Source organism: Eutrigla gurnardus (assembly GCF_963514095.1).
Source record: "Eutrigla gurnardus genome assembly, chromosome: 24".
NCBI lineage: Eukaryota > Metazoa > Chordata > Actinopteri > Perciformes > Triglidae > Eutrigla > Eutrigla gurnardus.
This window is the reverse complement of record NC_139935.1, coordinates 973,576-994,785: the sequence shown is the minus strand read 5'-3', so window position 1 is coordinate 994,785 and position 21,210 is coordinate 973,576. Positions and strand designations below refer to the sequence as shown.

Below are 21,210 nucleotides of genomic sequence, written 5' to 3'. Positions count from 1 at the left end.
TTGTGTCATTTGTTTTATGTATTTATTTAAAAAGTGTGCCAGTACATCAGCGGCAGTACTAAATATATGTTTGGTGCATCTTCCAGGAAACATTTGTCCGTGCTTGCAGATAAAACTGCATCCTGATCATATTTCTTCTTATCGGCTCCTGTAATCCTTCCTGCACAGTTATCTCCGATGGAAGCGCAGAACGGACAGCCTCTCGTTTCCAGCTCTCGTCGACATGCACGACTCTCCCCTCAAACCACGTTGGCCCAGTAAACGGATGATCTCATCTGGGGAGAACAAAGGAATATCACTTTAGTTTTGAATCCAGAAGGTATCCTGCAGTAAAACATGAATAATATGAAAGATAAATCACCTGGATCGTTCTCTGCGATGGTGATGAGGTAGAATAAGCCGTTACTGGAGAGCAACGTTGCCACCAAAGGCAGGAACTTGTCAGTCACCTCCCGTCCTCGCCGCCCGCCGGCCCAGGCAGCCTCGATGCCCGTGCTGCCAACCTGCTATGGGGAAAAGCCCACATTGATCACATGCTCATCATCTGTGAGCTGAAGATACCTGCAGCAGAGAGCTGGACCACCTCTTCTGAAGGCGTGACCACGTAGGGAGGGTTGAAGAGGAGGACGTCCACCTTCCCACTGAGCCGGGGCAGGAAACTCTCCACCTACAGTAAGGACAAGAAAGCAGCCTTTAGATTCAACATTGCAATTAATGCACGTGAACACCTGAAGTGTGGAGTCTCACCAGTGACGTCATAACGGGCTGCAGTGAAACGCTGTTGCAGGAAGCCGTCTTTGCTGTGCACTGTGCTGCTGCAGGATTCACATCAGTGCACCTGAAGGAGGAACAGAGATTGGTTTGCCTTTTCTTTGCATGCATTTGCAAAAAAAAAAAACCCCACAGAGGCCGATTGTGTTTGTTTTGAACTCACAGATACAGAGCTGAAGGTCCCACCACTGATGCCAGAAAAGCCGAGACCACCCCCGAGCCGCTGCCCACCTCCAAGCACACCCCCGGGCTGCAAGGCGCAGAGGAAACCCACATGTAAAAAGAAAAGCCACATTCATTGACACGTGTTTTCTCTGAAAGTTTAAAACCCGGGGTGAAAAAGTACAAAACGCCCTTGCGTCTCGTGTACGTGTATACGGTAAATACGCATATGATGATGTCATAGCCCACCCCTCGACCCTCCAGCCTGACTTCTTCAGAAGATTGTCTTAAAACGACGCCAGGGAAAGCCGGGCGGTTCATAGAAATACATGATCCGCATCCGGGATCCAGTCTGACCTCATCAGCTGCAGCCGCTCCGCGTCTTTCTCCAGGGCGTCGATCAGGAGGAACGAGTCCTCCGCCGGCTCGTACACGTCCCGGAAGTCTCCTCGTCCCGCATGCGAGTACACCGGCGTCGGGTAACTCGCAGACATGTTAGCCTCGCGAGCAGCCCGCACGTGCTCCCAGCTCCCTCACCAAGCATTACGTAGTGCTGCTACACTTTGACGTCACTGCTGTTAAACGCACAATGTTTACACGAGGTGCTAATAATCATAAAAGTTGTCAAGCTAAGATATTTGACGAAAACGAGCGTGTTAGCTAGAGCGTCCAACAATCCACTTCCTTGTATACAACCAACGTCACGATGACGTGTGGGGGGCGTCACCGGTAATCTGCCGTTTCCGAACATCATTACAATATTTTAAACAAATACTAGTTCATATAAATACTGTTTTGTTTCATTGTTATTTGTTTTATGTGCGAAATAAATCCTCCATTCTGTATGCCGTGTTGTTGATGTACTGTGCGATTGCTGCCACCAGGCGGTGCCGCTGAGTAAATATACTACTAAATTAAATAGTAGAAGAAAAGATTCGAAGAGGGCCCGAACGGTAAGAGGTCCCACTCCGTTAAGTTTGGTGGACCACGGGATTGGCTGGTCACAAAGTTTTTATTTATGCCTTAAAATCTGGGAATATTTCTACAATGTTCTGATATCCAGATGTCTGCACACAGCCTGTACCTGTTTAATGACTTTTAATCATGTTTGTACAACATTGAGTGACTTTGTTTGTGAAAACTCACTTTTTAAGTGTTTTTTTTTTTTCCTTTCTTTGCATGCCAGTTGTGTGTTTTCTCCCCCTGTATGCCCATCATCAGCTCATTTGCTTTCCTGTGGACGATGATGTTGTGCCGACGGTACATGTACATATATATATATATATATATTTATTGTCTACCGCTGCTGTACTTAATGCCTGTAGCCACCAGAGGACTCGACACTGCCCTCCGGTGGTCACGGCGCGTAATTACACGTCGTTGTAGTTGATTATGTATGATTCTAACTGCTTGTATCGTCTACCTTGATAACACCACTGATGTAATAAACGGCTGTGGCCACAGGAGGGCGTTAAAGGTCATGATCTCAATCTAATTTGAATTAATATAAGATTGGTGAATTACAATACTTGTAGCTAACGTTAGCTAATAAATGACTAGTTTACCTTTAGTAGAACATGACGTTAATAGTATTTATTGTTTAACTCTTCGGTCAGAACGTTGTGGTCTTTACAATCTCACGATTAGCTTACAGCTAACCGGATGTGTTCTCACTGCTTTGAGCTCACAGGGCCACCGTAGTGCAGGACGATTAGATTACATTAGCCGAGGCTAACAAAAGCGTTCGCTTCCCCCTCCCGCCACAACGGCGTGGGGTTCTGTTCTTTTAGTTAGTCGAGAAATTACGTTTGATATAATATATATTAATTATCGGTCAAACATTCAAATGAGAACGACATGTTTTTAATCTCGGTTGTACGCTGTAATGACAACTCTTCTTTTATTTTGAATGACTCAACAGGAAGTACTTCGTGTATGTAATCTGTCTACCTTGATAACACCGCTGGTGTATTTACCGGCTGTGGCCACAAGAGGGCGTTCAAGCTACATTAATGACTGAATTAACAGTTGGAGGCGAAAAAACTCAACAGGAAGTACTTTGTGTATGTAATCTGTCTAACTTGATAACACCGCTGATGTATTTACCGGCTGTGGCCACAGGAGGGCGATAACGTTCATGATCTCAATCTAATTGGAATAAATATAAGATTGGTGAATTAGAATACTTGTAGCTAACGTTAGCTAATAAATGACTAGTTTACCTTTAGTAGAACATGACGTTAATAGTATTTATTGTTTAACTCTTCGGTCAGAACGTTGTGGTCTTTACAATCTCACGATTAGTTTACAGCTAACCGGATGGGTTGTCACTGCTTTGAGCTCACAGGGCCACCGTAGTGCAGGACGATTAGCTTACAACATTAGCCGAGGCTAACAAAAGCGTTCGCTTCCCCCTCCCGCCACAACGGCGTGGGGTTCTGTTCTTTTAGTTAGTCGAGAAATTACGTTTGATATAATATATATTAATTATCGGTCAAACATTCAAATGAGAACGACATGTTTTTAATCTCGGTTGTACGCTGTAATGACAACTCTTCTTTTATTTTGAATGACTCAACAGGAAGTACTTCGTGTATGTAATCTGTCTACCTTGATAACACCGCTGGTGTATTTACCGGCTGTGGCCACAAGAGGGCGTTCAAGCTACATTAATGACTGAATTAACAGTTGGAGGCGAAAAAACTCAACAGGAAGTACTTTGTGTATGTAATCTGTCTAACTTGATAACACCGCTGATGTATTTACCGGCTGTGGCCACAGGAGGGCGATAACGTTCATGATCTCAATCTAATTGGAATAAATATAAGATTGGTGAATTAGAATACTTGTAGCTAACGTTAGCTAATAAATGACTAGTTTACCTTTAGTAGAACATGACGTTAATAGTATTTATTGTTTAACTCTTCGGTCAGAACGTTGTGGTCTTTACAATCTCACGATTAGCTTACAGCTAACCGGATGGGTTGTCACTGCTTTGAGCTCACAGGGCCACCGTAGTGCAGGACGATTAGCTTACAACATTAGCCGAGGCTAACAAAAGCGTTCGCTTCCCCCTCCCGCCACAACGGCGTGGGGTTCTGTTCTTTTAGTTAGTCGAGAAATTACGTTTGATATAATATATATTAATTATCGGTCAAACATTCAAACGAGAACGACATGTTTTTAATCTCGGTTGTACGCTGCAGTGACAACTCGTCTTTTATTTTGAATGACTCAACAGGAAGTACTTCGTGTATGTAATCTGTCTACCTTGATAACACCGCTGGTGTATTTACCGGTTGTGGCCACCAGAGGGCGTTAAAGCTCCATTAATGACTCAATTACCACTTCGAGGTGAAAAAAAAACTCAACAGGAAGTACTTCGTGTATGTAATCTGTCTACCTTGATAACACCGCTGATGTATTTACCGGATGTGGCCACCAGAGGGCGTTAAAGCTACATTAATGACTGAATTAACACTTCGAGGCGAAAAAAACTCAACAGGAAGTACTTCGTGTATGTAATCTGTCTACCTTGATAACACCGCTGATGTATTTACCAGTTGTGGCCACCAGAGGGCGTTAAAGCTCCATTAATGACTCAATTACCACTTCGAGGTGAAAAAAAAACTCAACAGGAAGTGGTGTACCGGTTCACGGTCTCGCAGCTGGTAGAGGGGGCTGGACTCGGTCTGCCACGGTGGGGGCTGGACTTGGTCTGCCACGGTGGGCGAATGGTCACATTGGTATTATTTATGCCTAGCATAACCGAGCCTTTAGCATAAATATTTCTACAATACTCTTATATCCAGATTTGAGCGGGATTCCTGCACATTAATAGCCTTTACCTGTTTAAAATGAGAACATACTTATTTGTATTAACTGACTACATGTGTACGCTAATCCTACGTTATTAAAATGTCTTCATAGACCCGCATTCTCTTACTTATTTAGTTAATTTTGCTCAAACGCCTTCAGTGGAGAACTGACACATCCATTTGCAATGACCCATTTGTACCACACGAGGGAGCCACTGCTATTCACCGCAGCCTGGAACCACATCATAGCTCCACCGTATGAGATTTATACAGCGAAGAAGACTACAACCAAAACAATATTGCACTCAACCGAAAGTACCACTATATTTTTAAAGAAGTAAAAGTGCCTACTGATGAAACATGTTTTCTACGCTGCAGTGTTCATAATTTAGAAAATTAATATGAATACTTTTTGGTGCGAAATAAATCTTCTAATCTTCTAAACTGTATGCTGTTTTTGTTTATGTACTGCGTGATATCGGCCACCAGGTGTACCATTGAGTAAACCTACTACTAAAAAATAGTAGTAGAAGAAGATCAATTCGAAGAGGCGTTAATAGTAGGAGGTCCCACTCCGCTGAGTCTGGTGGACCACGGGATTTGTTCGGTCTCGCTGCTCAGCCAGCCTTCTCCTTATAGACGATCTTTGGCTAGCGACGCCTCTTTCTCTCTGTCAACATCAGAGATGAACAACAAACCAGCGGCAGTTAGCTGCCCAACGACTTAACGGACGTGTGTTTTTCTTGCCTGTCTGAGTGAACACATCAAGGAGTGGTGTGTGGAGCCAGCTGGTAAGAACGGGGGTCTTTTATCGTAATTATTATCAATAAAATGAAGAGGAGACACCTGTGGTTTGAGCTAGCTGCTTGGCTAGTAGCGACGCTGATTAGCTAACGGTAGCTAACGAGATTAACGGTCATCTAGCCAACAACAGTTAGTGGCAGATGGGCACACACCAGTCAGGTACTGCATGATATACGTTTGTGGATACATTTAGATGTTAGAAGTGTTTTAAAACACGCATGAAATGAAACCATAGCTGCTTCTGTTTGTCTGGTTTTTAGTTGGATGTGAACTACCCTAAAATCCAGACAGCCGTTTGACTTTGTTTGCTTTGACATTCAAATGTCAGCTAACAAGAGTGTTTCCCAGCTGCCAGCTAATGAGTGTGTGTGTTTGCTTACCAGCAGCAGCGCCAGAGATGGAGACATAGACCCCGCTGATGGAGAGGAAGAGGTATCCAAAGTCCTTCTACAGAGGATTATTGTTGCTCAACTGTTGCTTTCAAGTTTCCAGGCTTGCAGCAGCTGGATGTGATTACCATGTGACACACAGCCTGCAGATGGAGGTCACTTTCACCCACAAAACATCTGTTGTTCACATGTGTTGCACAGGAGAGAGAGGGTGGGAGGGGGGTGAGGTGTTTCTGAACATTATGTGCCTTTTACATATTATTTTTTAGAAAAGACAAATGATGATGATGAATAGTGTTTGATCATCATCTGATCAACCTTTCCTGCTCATTATGTTTCCGATTGATCGATCCTTCAGCTCTGGGGATGATGCTGGTGGAGAGCGAGGTCTGCTACACACCTGGAAGGGGTACTCCTGCAGCGTCACCCCAGAGAGGGTGCTCCTCCCCGGGCCGGTCCTTCAGGTCGCCCTGGGCACACGGCATGGTGTGCTGCTGGTGGAAGGTAACTTAATTTAGTTTTTTTCAACTACTTTTGGGGTATTTTATTGCCTACAAATTTGGGATGTTGCATCATGATTGGAGTAAACATATCGAATAACATTTATTATGATGGCTGGTTCATATGATAAGTAGTCCAGATATTGCTGTAGTAGTAGTTTCCATTTTTCCACAACTGAGGAAACTAATGGCCATGTTCGTCTTTGATTAATGCGCTTTAATTAATGCGTGTTTGTGCCCCCAATTCAGGAGGGCAGGTGTACAGTTTTGGGGAGTTGCCATGGAAGCAGAGTCAAGTGCCCGAGCCGGCAAAACCCACATTGGAGAGCGCGCTCAGTGGACAGCGCGTGGTCGCCGTTGCGGCCGGAAGCTTCCACAGCGGGGCGGTGACCGAGGACGGTGGCGTCCACATGTGGGGGGACAACGGCTCGGGACAGTGCGGCTTGTCTGGCCTCAGTACCGTCCCCAACCCGACTCCGGTCGCTCTGGTGGACTCCGACACCAGCCCCCCGCAGACCGTCCCCGTATTGGAGCTGTCCTGTGGGGAGCGGCACACCCTGGCGCTGTCGGTCCAGCGGGAGGTGTGGGCCTGGGGCAGCGGTTGCCAGCTGGGCCTCAACGTCACCGTCTTTCCTGTCTGGAAACCGCAGAAGGTTGAGCACTTGGCGGGCAGGTATGTATTACAGGTGGCCTGCGGGGCCTCGCACAGCCTGGCTCTGGTGCGCTGCTTGGGCCCTCGTGACATCCACCGGCCCCCTGTAGACAAATGCAGACAGTGTAACCAGCTGCTGTACACCATGACGGACAAAGAGGACCATGTCATCATCTCTGATGGCCACTACTGCCCCCTCGGTGTAGAGCTGACGGAGGATGACGGCAGCCTGGAGGCGCCTGCTCTGACAAAAGGGCTCACGACATCCCCGTCCGAGCCGGTCTTGCCCTCCTATACCTGCTCCTCAAACCCCCCAGCACCCTCTAAAGACGCTGATCCCTCATCTGACGCCACACAGGACTCGGACAAAAGGGAATCTGCTTTGGCTAATGGAGCGCTGCTGGCCTCGGGCTCCGAGACACCGCCTCAGTGCAGAGGTGGTGTTGTTTTGGGGGTCAAGAGTTCACCGTATCCTGATGAGCAGGCTGTCAAAGAGTACCTGAAGAAACTGTCGGACAACACGCAGGCTGAGCAGACAGCGAAGGCGACTGCTGGAGGATTTCAGGGTGCGCTGGTGAGTTGGACTGTGTCACATGAAAACGGAAACATAAAACATCAGTAGGGATCTCATCTGATTTGGAGTGCCAACACTGATGCTGCCAGAAAGACTTATACCTGAGATAAAAAAGTGGGTCTCTTTTGTTTGTGTTACAGCTCTCAGCAGAAGGACTCACCTCCTCCTCCCACAGCTCCACACTCAACAGCCTGGTGGCCTCCTGCGCCTCTGCAGTGGGCGAACGCGTCGCCTCCACCTACGAGGCCTTGTCCCTCAAGAAGATGATGAACTACCTGCCCTCAGGAGTGGCGAGGTCAGGCGGCCCCATGGGGTTTACGGGTGTTATTGGCGACAACACGACAGAGCGTGTCCGCCAGGAGGACTCCATGCAGGCCAAGAAGAGCTCCAGCACGGGGGACATCCGCGAGGAGGAGGCTGAGGGTCTGCGGCGCCGCCTCTCGCTGCCGGGACTCCTCTCTCAGGGTAGATACGCTGTTCACCTCTTATCCTCCTCCTATGCGCTGCTGCGTAAGTACTCTTTACGCATGTGCGGGTTGATGTGTTTGACTTTGCTTCAGGCTTCCTCATCCGGCTTGTAAGCACGTCTTCACGTCACACACTTTTTTTATTCAGAGTATGTCACCTCCATCGAGCTGGATACATGAAGTTGTGAGCAGTATGTTGTGAAATTTCTTCCCCAAAGTCCTTCTCAGTCGTGGTTTTTATTTATGCTGCCCTTGCTGTCCCTGGTCAAACATGACATTTTTAGGGCTGCAGCTAAGGACTATTTTCAATATATGTTAATTTCCAACTTGTGTCAAGACAGACTGGAGACCAAGCCATTTTTAAAATGCTCCGAACAGGAAATCACTGCGTTGCCAGCTTCCTCAAATTACTCCTTTAGAAATCTGACTCTGGCACACAACGGCATAATGAAACGCCAAATTCTCAATCTTCGTGTCCTGCTTTGTGCCTGCGAGTGCTGCTCACTTGTGGGTCCAGTGTGAGCAAAGTGAGCCTGTCTGAATGGTTGCCTTTGTGTGAGTTTTAAAACCACTCCAGGAATGCAGATTGATATTTAGCTGCCAATTTGACAGAGATCTTTTTAGAGATCAAGAAAACATAGAGAAGGATTAAGCAGGTTTCATGGAGCAGAGTGAAGGTGTTGGGAGTGAACAGCTGGTGCATTATGGGATGTCTGTGTGAATAAGGAATAAGCAGGTATAGGAAATAGGTTGAAGGATGGACTTTTACACCTCCATCAACACATCTCTTATAGATAGAGATTATTTGCTGTGGATTTCATCACCTGTGTTTGTCTTCTGGGTTATATGAGGCTTTAAGGCTAAAAGATCAGACTTACGCCGGCATATTAAGCCCGTTGTTTAACATCAAATGAATATAGTGTCGGGGAAGGGGGTGCATTACTGTCTGAATTTCCACGATAAAGTTGTACATTTCCCCCAAAAAATATTGGATATTTTCTGATCAGTCCTTTAGTTTCCAGCAGGAAGCAGAAAGAATCTCATATGTGTTTTTTTATCGTCCGTCATTGTTGCTGCTGCTGCTGCTGCTGCTGCATGTGTTTGAAATGACCCGGCTGATCGACACGGTTCCTGCACGGCCATGTTGTTTTTAGTTTTTGTTCTAACACTCATTGATTTCTTCAGCTGAACTTTGCACCTCAGATACATTCAGGTCGAGTTCGTTTCCATTGCTTTGGCTCGAGCACTTTTTACATTTTACTACCTTGCACGGATATAAACTAAGTGTTATATCTCACCACACACATGTTATATGCAGTGATAGCTAATGACACTCAGCCTGAAGCTGATTAAACATCTTCCAGTGGAGGAATGAACTTTCTTTTTTCCTGTCATTGCACCCACAGTGTCCCCGCGGCTGCTGAGGAAAGCCGTCCGTCCGAGGATGCGTGCCTTCGCCCTCACCCCACTGGGAGGGGCGGTCCCCGAGGCCCAGGAGGTGTTTCCCACCCTGCAGACGGAGGTGTGGAGTTGGGGCCACGGCGAGCAGGGACAGCTGGGACATGGAGACAGTCTGGCCAGGTTGGAGGGAGTCTCTTGGCAATGCAATTACTTTTCTGACACAATGATATGATAATATTGGCCCAAATATAAGATTCCAACACCTGCTTTTTGGATGATACATAAAACACTAAATATAACAAGAAGTCAAATATGAATATATCTACTTGTAGATTACAGCCGCTGTGCATCAAGAGTCTGAACAGTAAGGAGGTGGTGCGGGTGGCGGCTGGTGCTCAACATTCCCTCGCTCTGACTGCTCAGTCTCAGGTGAATCACTTTATTCTTTTACTTGTACACATTTTTGCAAGACCCCTGAAGAAACAGCTGCATGTTTGGGGGGTTTACTTCCAACGTTTCTATCCTTGTGTGAATCTTCCAGGTGTTTTCATGGGGAAGTAACAGTTCTGGTCAGCTTGGACACATGGAGTCACCCAGCACTGTCCCCCGCCTTGCAAAGGTGAGTTGACCTCCAATATTGTGCAAACACACATAGAGAAAGCCATAAAAGGTTCACGTTCTTCTTTTCTTTCCTTCCCAGCTGTCCGAGGGCATCCGGGCCTGGGACATCAGCGCCGGACAGAGTCACACCCTCCTGCTGGCAGACGGAGACTGTTTCCGGCCCATCATTTATTACAGCGGACAGCAGGTGAAAGAGGAGGCGGAGCAGGGTCAACAGGAAGAAGGGGAGGAAGAGGAGCAGCGGGCGGGGGGCTACGCCCAGCAGCCTGTACTGCTGCCTTTCTGCATGGACGTAAGCACAAATGCAGATTTAGAGAGTTTGAATGCACATAAATATGATGAATGATGCAGAAACCTACTTTTTGCTTTGATTATATTCCCAATATTCCAATAGATGATGCAACATGAGAGGTCCTAACCGTAATATATTACAGATATTCTCCGTTATCTCCCGTGTCTTCCAGCTCGGTTACGTGAGCAACGTGTTTGCGGGCGGCCAGCGTTGCGTGGCGCTGTCGGACAGGAACGTGATGGGCTTCATCGCCAGCCTCCACGAGCTTGCCTCCGCCGAGAGGAAGTTCTACTGCAAGCTGTGTAACATCAAGACACAGATAATACGCCCCCTGCTGGAGCTGGGTATGTTTAACTTCAGGGAGTCTGGATTTTTAAATCGACATCTTTATCTTTATCTGTTTTGTTTGTGTGCCGTCCTCCTCCAGAGTCCCTGAGTTCGGTCCTCGGCCAGGTGGCCACCGGGCTCCTGCACACTCTGGCCGGCCGTTTCAGCCTCTTGTGTCACCTAACCGGGCAGCACACCGCCAGCCTCACCGCCAACCTGCGCAGAGTCCGAGACGTCAAGAGCCTGCTCATCCTGGACCACGCCAGCATCTTCCTCGACTCCTACAGCGAGTGTGTAATCGCATCGGCATCATTTCATCAGTTGTAGATGAAACGATAGATTTACTTCTATTTTTGTCTCTCTCATCAAAGGTATTGCAGCGCGGTGGGCAACTTCCAGGTGATGGGAGGTTTCCAGACCCTGACCAAACCCTCACTGTGAGAACACACACTACTTCATAAGTAGTACTATAACAGCCAAAATCTACAAAGATAACACATTACTTATTTTGAAGAATAATTTCCTTTTTTGAAGAGATTTCTTTGGGAAGAGTCCCGAGCTCCTTAAGAGGCTGTCGGAGTGCAGCGAGGAGAACCCCGCCCTGGCCGACCTCCTGGTGGCGCTCTTCTATCTCCCGACTCGCCACCTCCACGAATACGGACGGCTGCTGCTCAAACTGGCCACCTGCTTTGAAGTGGTGGGTGAAACAAACACGAGCCTCAGTCAGAATGATCATTTACTAATAAATGACATAATAAACATAAATAATATATATGTGTGTGTGTGTGTGTGTGTGTGTGTTGCCAGAGCTCCAGTGACTACCAGAGGCTGCAGGACAGCTGCTCCAAGTTTGAAGCGTTGGCCCTCCAGCTGAAGAGGAAAAGGAAGGACGCCGACTACACCTGTCATTTCTGGAAGAGCTTCCCTGGCAAAATGACGGTAAACTTGTGTGTCCGTGTGCTTCGCGTTGGGTCCTCGAGGTGCCCCACGATGTCATGTGTTGCTGAACAGTGTCATTGCGTTTCACCAGGACTCTCTGCGGAAGCCGAACCGCCGGCTGATCTGCGAGAGCAGCAACAAAGCTCTGACGCTGCAGAACGCCGGGAGGTTCTCCGTCAACTGGTTCATCGTTTTCAACGACGCGTTGGTCCACGCACAGGTCAGCTCCACACACACACACACACACACACACACACACACACACCACTTTTTCTATCGTAAAGCCCTCCATGTATCAGACACTGTAACTTGGTGTGTTTCAAGCGTTTGTGTGTGCTTGCCTCCGTGCTGTCAGGGCGTGGCGCCTTGTAAAAATCTTGTAAGTATTCGGCCAGAAGCAAATATCAGCACAGCAACCTGCTCTCTTCCCCGTCCCCCTCCCCACCCTTTCTTGTGTGTGTGTGTGTGTGTGTGTGTGTGTGTGTGTGTGTGTGTGTGTGTGTGTGTGTGTGTGTGTGTGTGTGTGTGTGTGTGTGTGTGTGTGTGTGTGTGTGTGTGTGTGTGTGTGTGTGTGTGTGTGTGTGTGTGTGTGTGTGTGTGTGTGTGTGTGTGTGTGTGTGTGTGTGTGTGTGTGTGTGTGTGTGTGTGTGTGTGTGTGTGTGTGTGTGTGTGTGGCTTAGGGCTCTGTGTCATAGGATTCAGCCCTTGATAAACAGAACACATGACAAACACTGGTGAAGTTATGTTGAACGGGGCCACCAAAATATGAATGAGGTCTTGTTCACAATAATTAAATAATGAAAGTGATGTTGGCAGATATTTGAGATTATCTCCAGTTTACTTTTGATTATATAAACTAATCTTGAGCACATGTTTTGGGGTGGGTGGGGGAGGTATACAATACAAAAAAGTAAATTAAATACCTGACAAATTAAGGTAGTTCATCAAATTGATGAAAAATAATAATAATTCTGAAATAGGAGATAATATCCAGTGTTTTTAATTGCGGTTTTCTTTTCTCTTTAGAATAAAACATATATAGCTGATATTTTTAGCTGTCTAGAATACTCCAAGCTGCTTGAATTGAAGTTTGTAATGCAGAATATTTTCTGAAACAGTATAAGCAGGCTACAACTTAATCGTGTCCAGTGATACCCAGCCCTATCCCCACCTTCGCCCTCTGCCTGCTCTATGAGACTGCATGGAAGGATGAACACACTGTAACCAAGGCTCAACCTGTTCTAAATTCATTTCACCTCTATTCTTTTACATTACTGTTCTTGTTTGTCATTTTAACCAACCCAGCTTGAAATCCCAAACTCAAAATAAACCTGTATTCTCAGTGTTGAAGCCTTGGTTTTTATTGTTGGTTCACATTTAATGCTATGTGTAGGATTTGAAAGGAACCAACAGTTTATGGTTCACCTTTCCAAATATTTCCTTCCCTCTCTCCCTGTTTTCTCCCTTTCCTCTCAGTTCTATTTGCATTTCTGTTCACTCCCCCTTCCTCTTTTATTCTGCACCAGTCCTGTGGTTGTCCCGCACACTTCCTGTAGTCTGTAGTTGTAAACATTAAATGGTCTGAAGGTTCAGTTTGTGCATTCCACTTCCTGAAGCTGGTTGTAAAGTCGCTGCTGAGGAAGAAGTGACAGCGGTATACTGTGATCGTCCTGTTTTCGTGAATCTGTAAAGAAGTGTCGGTGAAAAAGAGAATGCATGCTTTCCCTCATTCCCTCCTCCTTTTCCATTCTCCACATCTGCTCCTCCAGTTCTCCACCCATCATGTCTTCCCCTTGGCCACACTCTGGGTGGAGCCCATCCCGGAGGAGAACACCGGCCTGTAAGTGTGCTTGATATATATATTTATCATGCATGTGACCTTATATGGTGACTCATTATGTGCTGACAGTAAAACTGTGTGTGTGTTTACAGACATGGATTAAAGGTGATCACACCAGAGGAGACGTTCACCCTGCTGGCCTCCTCTCCCATAGAGAAGGTAAATCTTTCGATGCGACGGATCTTTTGATGCTCATCCTGTGTGATATCCTTCTTAAACGTGTGCTCGTTTCGTTTCCTAGACCAAGTGGCTCCGTTCCATAAACCAGGCGGTGGACCAGGCCTTGAGCGGGGCGGGGCAGGACTGCACATCAGTCGGCTCGGGGTCGGGGCAAAAGCTGGAGCCTCCCATCTCCAGGACGGCCTCTTACACTTTCTATAAGGACGGACGGCTGAAAGACGCAACGTATGAGGGACGCTGGCTGGCAGGGAAGCCCAACGGCAGGTTGGACACACATTCTTCAGGTCTGCATTTTCATAGAATGTTTTAAACACTGATACGTAGTGATGACTGGGATGTTTTTCAGGGGAGTGTTAAAATGGCTTGATGGGAGAATATACACCGGGGCGTTCAAGAACGGACTGGAAGACGGGTGAGTGCACATATTCAATGTTTTCAGAGTCAGGTGATCAGAGTCAGGCGTCTGGTTCTTCATTCATGTTTGTGTTTTTGTAGCTTTGGTGAGTTTGTTGCTCCCAATAAGACGCTCAACAAGAACGATCACTACCAAGGTCACTGGAAAGACGGCAAGATGCACGGCCTCGGGACATACAGGTAAGTGTGTGTGAAAATGGTGAGCTTCCTACTTATTCACATATCGGCATGAAAGAGAGAGGATGTTCAGCAGGACTCAAAGCTGTGGATTGGTCACTTGTGAGAAGAGAATTAACACCCTCACGTCTGCAGGTATGCCAGCGGCGAGGTTTACGACGGGTCTTTCCAGGAGAGCATGCGACACGGACATGGCATGCTGCGTAGTGGCAAGCTCAACACCTCCTCCCCCAGCGTCTTCATCGGCCAGTGGCTGCAGGACAAGAAGACCGGCTACGGAGTCTTCGACGATATCACAAAGTACGCAGACCAGGAAATGCTGACAGACGACCATCATCATCACTAGTCCCAAGGCTTGTTGTTTTATAGAAGTGTCTGTTTTTCCGTCCAGAGGGGAGAAGTACATGGGCATGTGGCAGGATCACGTGCGGCAGGGCACCGGCGTCGTCGTCACTCAGTTTGGCCTCTACTACGAAGGAGCCTTCAAAGATAATAAGATGACGGTGAGCGCTTCTCTCTCCGATCGCATTCAGTGGAAGCTTTAATAGCTTGGACAGATAGGTGGAGAGGATCAGTAACTGGGACTACAAAATACATTCGTGCTCACTTTATTTACAATATTTGTACGATATATCAGATAAGATTTGTGGTGATTGTGAAGCTCTCAGAGAGAGAGTACCAGCATTGACTTCTGTTTTTAGTTAATCAGGATTTTAGGACAAAAGATACTGAAATGATGGTTGTTAATCGTCAGTGTCTTGAATATTTGGGTCTGTTCTGCGTTACAAAAACTTCACTCCACGGCTCCTAAAACGCTGGAGTGCCACTTAAGGTAATCGAGTCGGAGAGGGAATTAAAGGGAGATGCCGTCTGTATTTAGGGCACTGGGATCCTGCTGTCAGAGGACGACACCACGTACGAGGGGGACTTCTGTGACGACTGGACCCTCAACGGGAAGGTAACCAATGAACATAAAGTGCCTGCATGTTTGAACCAGCATTACATCATTTCAGGACTGCAAAGAGGCAAACACATTCAGTCATTGTTGTTTGATGTACTGATTGGCTCTCCGCTCAGGGCATGCTTACCATGGCGAACGGTGACTACCTGGAGGGCTCCTTCAATGGCGAATGGGGCTCTGGCCTCAAAGTGGCGGGGTCCTACTTCAAACCACACCTGTTCGACAGCGACAAGGAGAAAACCCGCGCCGTGTAAGCTCGCAGAGTTCCTGAAATGTGCAGGAAATGTATTATCATAATGAATTCACATGTCCGTTGTTATATACTTTTGTTGTGTGCTATGGCAGGAAACTGGGCCGTCTGTGTGTGTGCGCGGAGGATAAGTGGCAGGCGGTGTTTGAGGAGTGTTGGAGTCAGCTGGGCTGCGAGGCACCGGGTCGAGGAGAGAACTGGAAGGCCTGGGAGAATATCGCCGTGGCCCTCACCACCAGCCGGCGACACATCCAGGACAGGTACACACACACTTTTGACATTTATAGCATCTTTAGTGTCTTGTGAGCAAGTCAAAGAATAGATTTTGTTGTGTCTCCCAGTCCGCAGATGTTGTCTCGAAGTCACAGCAGAACCCTGGAGAGCCTGGAGGTCATCCCGCAGCACGTAGGACCGATCTCCATGGAGAGATATCACACCGTCCACCTCTATCTCATCAAGGTAAGCCCAGCACGGCGCCTCACCTCCAAGAACGCATACATCGAGCTCAGTCGGAGCTTAAAGGTGTAATCCTGTCACCTGATCTCATACTGCGCATGGAGAGAGTAGATCCCCTGCGACTGCCACGTTCTGTACTTTTAATGAGAAGCAGCAGGAAATGTTTTCTATTTAAATGTTATTCATATTTACTTCAGGACCATTCTGTGGAGGTTGGTGTGTTTTTAAGCTCACCAAATGATCCATGTGTAAAATGATGTCTGTCTGTCTCACGGTTTTACCATCTAAATCAAATACTGCTGAACACAGGAGTTACTTTGACCAGTACCAATAATCTTTCTCTCCTTCCTCCAGGCGTGTGACACCCCCCTCCACCCGCTGGGCCGGCTCATAGAGACCCTCGTGGCGGTCTACAGGATGACTTACGTGGGCGTTGGAGCGAATCGTCGGCTGCTGCCTCAGGCCGTCAACGAGATCAAGTCTTACCTCAGCCGCATCTTCAAGATCGTCAGGTACAGTAAAGTTCTGATCGCAGCTTAATTTCAAAGTAATGTACAAAACAAACACAGTATATGCTTGTAGCTTTATTTACGTGTGCTCTTGAATGCTCTGCAGGTTCCTTTTCCCAGACCTGCCAGAAGAGGGCGGTCTTATTCCTGAGCCGACAACCAACCCCCAGGACAAGAAGGAGCCAGGCTCAACCGATGCCCCACTGGAGTCCCCAAAACCTGGGTAAAGACCAGGCAATGTCCCCCTCCTGAAGCCTCGGTGGTCCTCGGTTGGATCACATTAAATTCTGTTGTGTCTCCTCAGTCGCGTGGTGAGCAGCTCAGCTCTGCTACTTCCTGTCCTGCTTCCTCGTCTCTACCCGCCGCTCTTCACCCTCTACGCTCTGGACAAGGACAGGGAGGACGACGTCTACTGGGATTGTGTGCTCCGCCTCAACAAGCAGCCCGACCTGGCCCTGCTCGCCTTCCTGGGTGTTCAGCAGTATGTCACAAACCGCTGCAGTATGGCCATATGATGATATGCATTTAAATCTTAAACGATTTCTTCCTCTCCTTTAGAAAGTTTTGGCCAGTTTCCTTTCCCGTCTCTGTGCCTGCACTGGGGGAGAAGCAGCAGGTACGGTTTCAGTTCAGCTTACTTTTACGTACAAGAAAACAACAAAATCCTGTTATTTTATTTACAATTCAAATCTCTAACTCTATCTCTTAATCTAATGATTGTGAGTTAAACAAATACAATAGTGGATGTCCTTGTATAATACGGCATGTGACAGTCCGTCCACCACGAGTACAATGATGTAGTCTTTGTTCTGGTCTCTCCTCCAGGTCCTCTCCAGCACTAAGGACGCCTGCTTCGCCTCTGCAGTGGAAACGTTACAACAGATCAGGTAGGGCTCTGCTCAGCAACGAGTTGAAAACAAAGTGCTATCGTGGATAAGCTGCGCTACATTTCCTTACAAGTGCTCTTGTTTTATTTGCAGCACCACGTTCACCCCGTCGGACAAGCTGCAGGTGATCCAGCTCACCTTCGAGGAGATCACCCAGGAGGTTCAGTCGCTGCTGAAGCAGGACTTCCTTTGGTCCATGGACGACCTTTTCCCCGTCTTCCTCTACGTGGTGCTGCGTGCGCGGTGAGGCCCCGAATTAAACGCATCACTCTGGAAATTATAACGGGCATTTTTCTGACATATAACGTATAACGAAGAGATTAATCAATCATGAAAATAATTGTAGTTGAAGCAGTTTAGTGCAGAAAACAAGAAACCATTTTTTTGTCCTCAGAATCAGGAATCTGGGGTCAGAGGTCAGCCTGATTGAAGACCTGATGGACCCCTGCGTGCAGCATGGAGAGCATGGAATCATGTTCACCACGTTAAAGGTGGCAAGCACACAAAATAAAAGCATTAAACCCACCATGCACTGGTCTGCAGGTGTTTATATTTACATGATTTCTTTGCCACCTTCAGGCTTGTTACTACCAGATCCAGCATGAGAAGATCACTTAATGAGCGCGGTGTTACTTCCTGATGTCCCGACTGTACCACATCACAGCCAATCACGGGGCCTGGATCTGCCGACCAATGGGAACGGGAGGTTCATATAACAGGTTGCCAACAACTACATCTGCTGCTGTCATGAAGACGAAACCACCTCCTCCACACGCTCTGTCCCCTTTTTAGTGACCTACCAGCTTCTTATCCACTGACCATGAAGGTACACATGTGAATGTTGTTACACTGCCAGAGATGAGCCACTTCATACCGTCCTGTTTCAGACAGTCCCGTGGGAAATCCCCATGTAGATGAGCCGTTACCTGGGAGAGATTCAAGCTTCATACTAGTGTTTTTTGTTTGTTTTTTAGTGCCAATGGGAGTGTTTTGTTCTCTGGTTTCTCTGCTCACAGTCGGCATGCTGTGAGACACCACAGGTATATTTCTTCCTTCATAAGAATCAACTTTTTTGGCAAGAAAAGCTTTTTTAGCCAGCAGTGTTTGGGGTCATTTCTGCCTCTCGTTATTCACCGGACACAAGCATGAAGAAACGGACACAACAAGGAAACGATCTTCTCAGCATGCCACTTTATTGAACTGACAAACGTTTTATTATTTAGTGTCATTATCATGTGAGAATAGTGACACATGGGTGAGATTCCCGCTGTAACTACAGTTTAAACGTTTTACAACAGAGAAGCGATGAGCACTGACTCGTTTAAACTCTTCCGGTTAATTTTCCAACCTCGCAGCTGCTTCCCTGAGCTTCTCTACGGAAACAATAGGGACTAGTTCACAGCGGGGTTCGATACTGTATTATAAATGTAAACTGACTTGACTCTTAATTATGCTAATATTCTCCTGTTACACCAGCTGACAGCGGAATAAAGCTAAACCTAGTTAGACAGATTGTTTCTGAAGCCGAACACTTTAAAGAAAGCACATTTATGTTTTTCTTGGACTTATACAGCATCACAGACATTTACTTCCCTCAGCTAATTCTGCTTCTCCGAAGTTGGTAGTTTTTCATTTTACTCTGAAACATTGAAAAACTAGCTGTTCCTTTTTACATAAAGCTAAATAAACCACTTACATGCTTTGTCATAAAGAAAACAGGGCTGTTTTATTGGTCCTGAGAAGATTTGGAGCTTCATATATTTTTTTGTTTCTTTCCTGTTGCACTCATGTTGTTGTATGCAATCTTGTGACCTGCAATCATGATTATAAATCTTTCTCTTTATTTTTTTAACAGTGTGGACAGATTAGTTGAACTGCAGGTTGACCTTCAGAGATAACCTTTATTCTCACTGACATCCAGTAGAAATAATCTCAAGAGCTTGTATTAATTGTATTGTTGTGGATAACACTGTTTATTGCATGCAGGCAGGGAGAGAAGTCGGCACAATCTTTGTGAAACTCACCACCGCATCAAATGTTTATCTGTAAAAGAGAATCAATGCAAAAGGTATACTTTAAGGTTGTACTTTATTTTGCAGTGCAGGTGGAGTAGAGAGCAGAGAGCTTAATGCAAACACAGTTTTCATAACTGTGATGTTGAAAGCTGGTTCTCTGCTCCATCTGTTAACGCTGTTAGCTGTTCTTTTTTTAAACCATTCACAGAGCTAACTGTCTGACATCGTTGCTTATTTGTGATTTGCCAGTTTATAAAAGGGCTTAAGAGAGGATTCAGAGGATGACCAAGCCTTTTTTTAATATAATGGCTTTTTGTTTTCTCAGATGGTTTAACAATAGAAAAGCCAGTGGATCAGAGGCCTTTTTCTCAAAGGGACTAAATTTAGGTGAAGCTGCTGTTTTGTTTTTTCTCCGTTGAAATTCTCGCAACAGAAAAGCAGCAACTTTTCTCTTTGGCTGTTAAACCAAGATTGATATACGGTTTTTATTTGGAAATGTTGGGGAAAAGTTCACTCCCAGTAATAATCACAAACAGCCTCTTGTTGACTCTCTTCCATCCCTGGTTATGAGCTCTTGTTACTGCTGAGACCGTATGTGCCTGACACTTAAAAAAGTGACGCAATATTGTGTAGAGAAATATTGTGTGTAAAAGAAAAACGTTCTCCAGGTACAATAACATTATTTTGTCAACCAGAGACTCTGAAGTTTCCTGCTATTCTTTAAAAAAATTGTTAGCTGACTGAAAAAACGAGGCTGCTTGTTCAGTGTGTCTTGTACGTGTGATTTGGGATTCAACCCTATTTTCAACACAACTGACTTTGCAAAACCAAATCGCAAAATACAAAACGGGGACATTTGTTTGTTGTAACGGTTTGTTCCTTAACTGACTGACTCACTTACATGAAGTGTTATTTTAAATCCAAACTGAATGGTTATAAAGAGAAACTGAAGATAATATCCATAAGCTCATGTTGGGTTCATGTCCTCAACACGTGTTTACTGACGTCCCACGCAGGTCACCATGTTGTATTGTGTGTTTAAATGGCTGTTTACTAGTCGACATGTTTGTGTTTCAGCTGGCTGACGTGAGTCCCACCTGTGTGACTTTTTCATGAAGTCAAATGTGTTGTACCTTTTAAATAATAACGGGGCAATAAACTCATCCGATGGACGTTGCTAACTAATCTGCTCCCTCAGTTTTATCCTCAAACTTCTGTGTTTTATGATTGAAGCTTTGAGCCTCAATAACTCAATATGAGAAATAGAAAAGAGTTGTGGGAGAGCAAGAGAGGGTTTCAACTCTTAATTGTAAATGTTTCTTTGTGCAGGTCACGAGGAGCTCTGGTGTTCTTCTGACAAAATCCTCTCGGTGTTCTTCTTTTGAGACTTAAGGGTGAGATTTAGTCAACAAAGGTATATTTAAATCAAGTGCAAAGAGATAATCTGAGTGTTTGTGGGCCCAATAAGTCATTTTACGCCTTTTCAGATGGAGGGAGGGAAGATTTTGTCGTATTTCCTTGGGAATGAGATTACCAATCAGGAGATTACCCTCATTCCTGACAGATTTGTGTTTGAAAGAGACGAAAGATTGTTGATCCGATGTCCACTCTCCATTAACCACAGCTGGCGAGGCAGATTAGCAGATGCTTTGATTACCCCCTAATGTCTTTTTTACAAGTGTTAAATCACACATCTCCCTTTCCAAGAACAGGAAGAACAAAAATCCTGAGGAACGTTTATCATCTTGTAAGTCTTCCTCCTGACACCTAAAGTCTCTCCTCCCCGGTCAGAGTCGCCTCCTCC

The 21,210-nt window shown here is 46.1% G+C and overlaps 2 protein-coding genes across 5 annotated transcripts; one reads left to right on the top strand and one right to left on the bottom strand.

Annotated features, from left to right (window-relative positions):
- Positions 1-38: 38 nt before the first annotated feature.
- hemk2 (HemK methyltransferase 2, ETF1 glutamine and histone H4 lysine) lies at positions 39-1,633 on the bottom strand. Its single transcript, XM_084004321.1, has 6 exons — positions 1,291-1,633; positions 935-1,021; positions 748-838; positions 584-667; positions 362-503; positions 39-275 (listed from the first exon to the last, which is right to left on the bottom strand). The coding sequence occupies exons 1-6, from the start codon at positions 1,425-1,427 to the stop codon at positions 169-171; spliced, it is 648 nt and encodes a 215-aa protein (XP_083860447.1). The 5' UTR covers positions 1,428-1,633; the 3' UTR covers positions 39-168.
- A 3,774-nt stretch (positions 1,634-5,407) lies between these two features.
- On the top strand, positions 5,408-20,582 carry als2b (alsin Rho guanine nucleotide exchange factor ALS2 b). 4 transcript variants are annotated; one of them, XM_084004692.1, is made up of 35 exons: positions 5,408-5,542; positions 5,939-5,987; positions 6,303-6,448; positions 6,694-7,670; positions 7,811-8,135; positions 9,544-9,718; positions 9,871-9,967; positions 10,080-10,157; positions 10,239-10,451; positions 10,624-10,795; positions 10,879-11,068; positions 11,150-11,215; positions 11,313-11,475; positions 11,586-11,717; positions 11,809-11,937; positions 12,073-12,096; positions 13,487-13,557; positions 13,650-13,716; positions 13,799-14,001; positions 14,084-14,149; positions 14,233-14,331; positions 14,464-14,628; positions 14,720-14,831; positions 15,209-15,286; positions 15,406-15,539; positions 15,635-15,799; positions 15,881-15,998; positions 16,350-16,507; positions 16,611-16,727; positions 16,809-16,985; positions 17,063-17,120; positions 17,330-17,391; positions 17,485-17,634; positions 17,786-17,882; positions 17,971-20,582. In XM_084004692.1, exons 2-35 carry the CDS (start codon positions 5,974-5,976, stop codon positions 18,007-18,009), a joined length of 5,037 nt encoding a protein of 1,678 aa, XP_083860818.1. In that variant the 5' UTR covers positions 5,408-5,542; positions 5,939-5,973; the 3' UTR covers positions 18,010-20,582. The 4 variants fall into 4 exon arrangements, with proteins under 4 accessions (XP_083860818.1, XP_083860816.1, XP_083860817.1 ...); XM_084004690.1 differs by having other exon boundaries at positions 7,811-8,180; XM_084004691.1 differs by lacking the exon at positions 12,073-12,096 and having other exon boundaries at positions 7,811-8,180.
- The last annotated feature ends 628 nt before the right edge of the window (positions 20,583-21,210 follow it).

Coding starts and splice junctions, on each gene's coding strand:
- hemk2 (XM_084004321.1), bottom strand. CDS start 1,427: ATGTCTGCGAGTTACCCGACGCCGGTGTACTCGCATGCGGGACGAGGA. Junction 839..934: donor GGACCTTCAGCTCTGTATCT/GTGAGTTCAAAA, acceptor TTCCTCCTTCAG/GTGCACTGATGTGAATCCTG. Junction 276..361: donor CATCGCAGAGAACGATCCAG/GTGATTTATCTT, acceptor TGTTCTCCCCAG/ATGAGATCATCCGTTTACTG.
- als2b (XM_084004690.1), top strand. Junction 9,719..9,870: donor CATGGAGACAGTCTGGCCAG/GTTGGAGGGAGT, acceptor ATCTACTTGTAG/ATTACAGCCGCTGTGCATCA. Junction 14,629..14,719: donor GTCTTCGACGATATCACAAA/GTACGCAGACCA, acceptor TTTTCCGTCCAG/AGGGGAGAAGTACATGGGCA.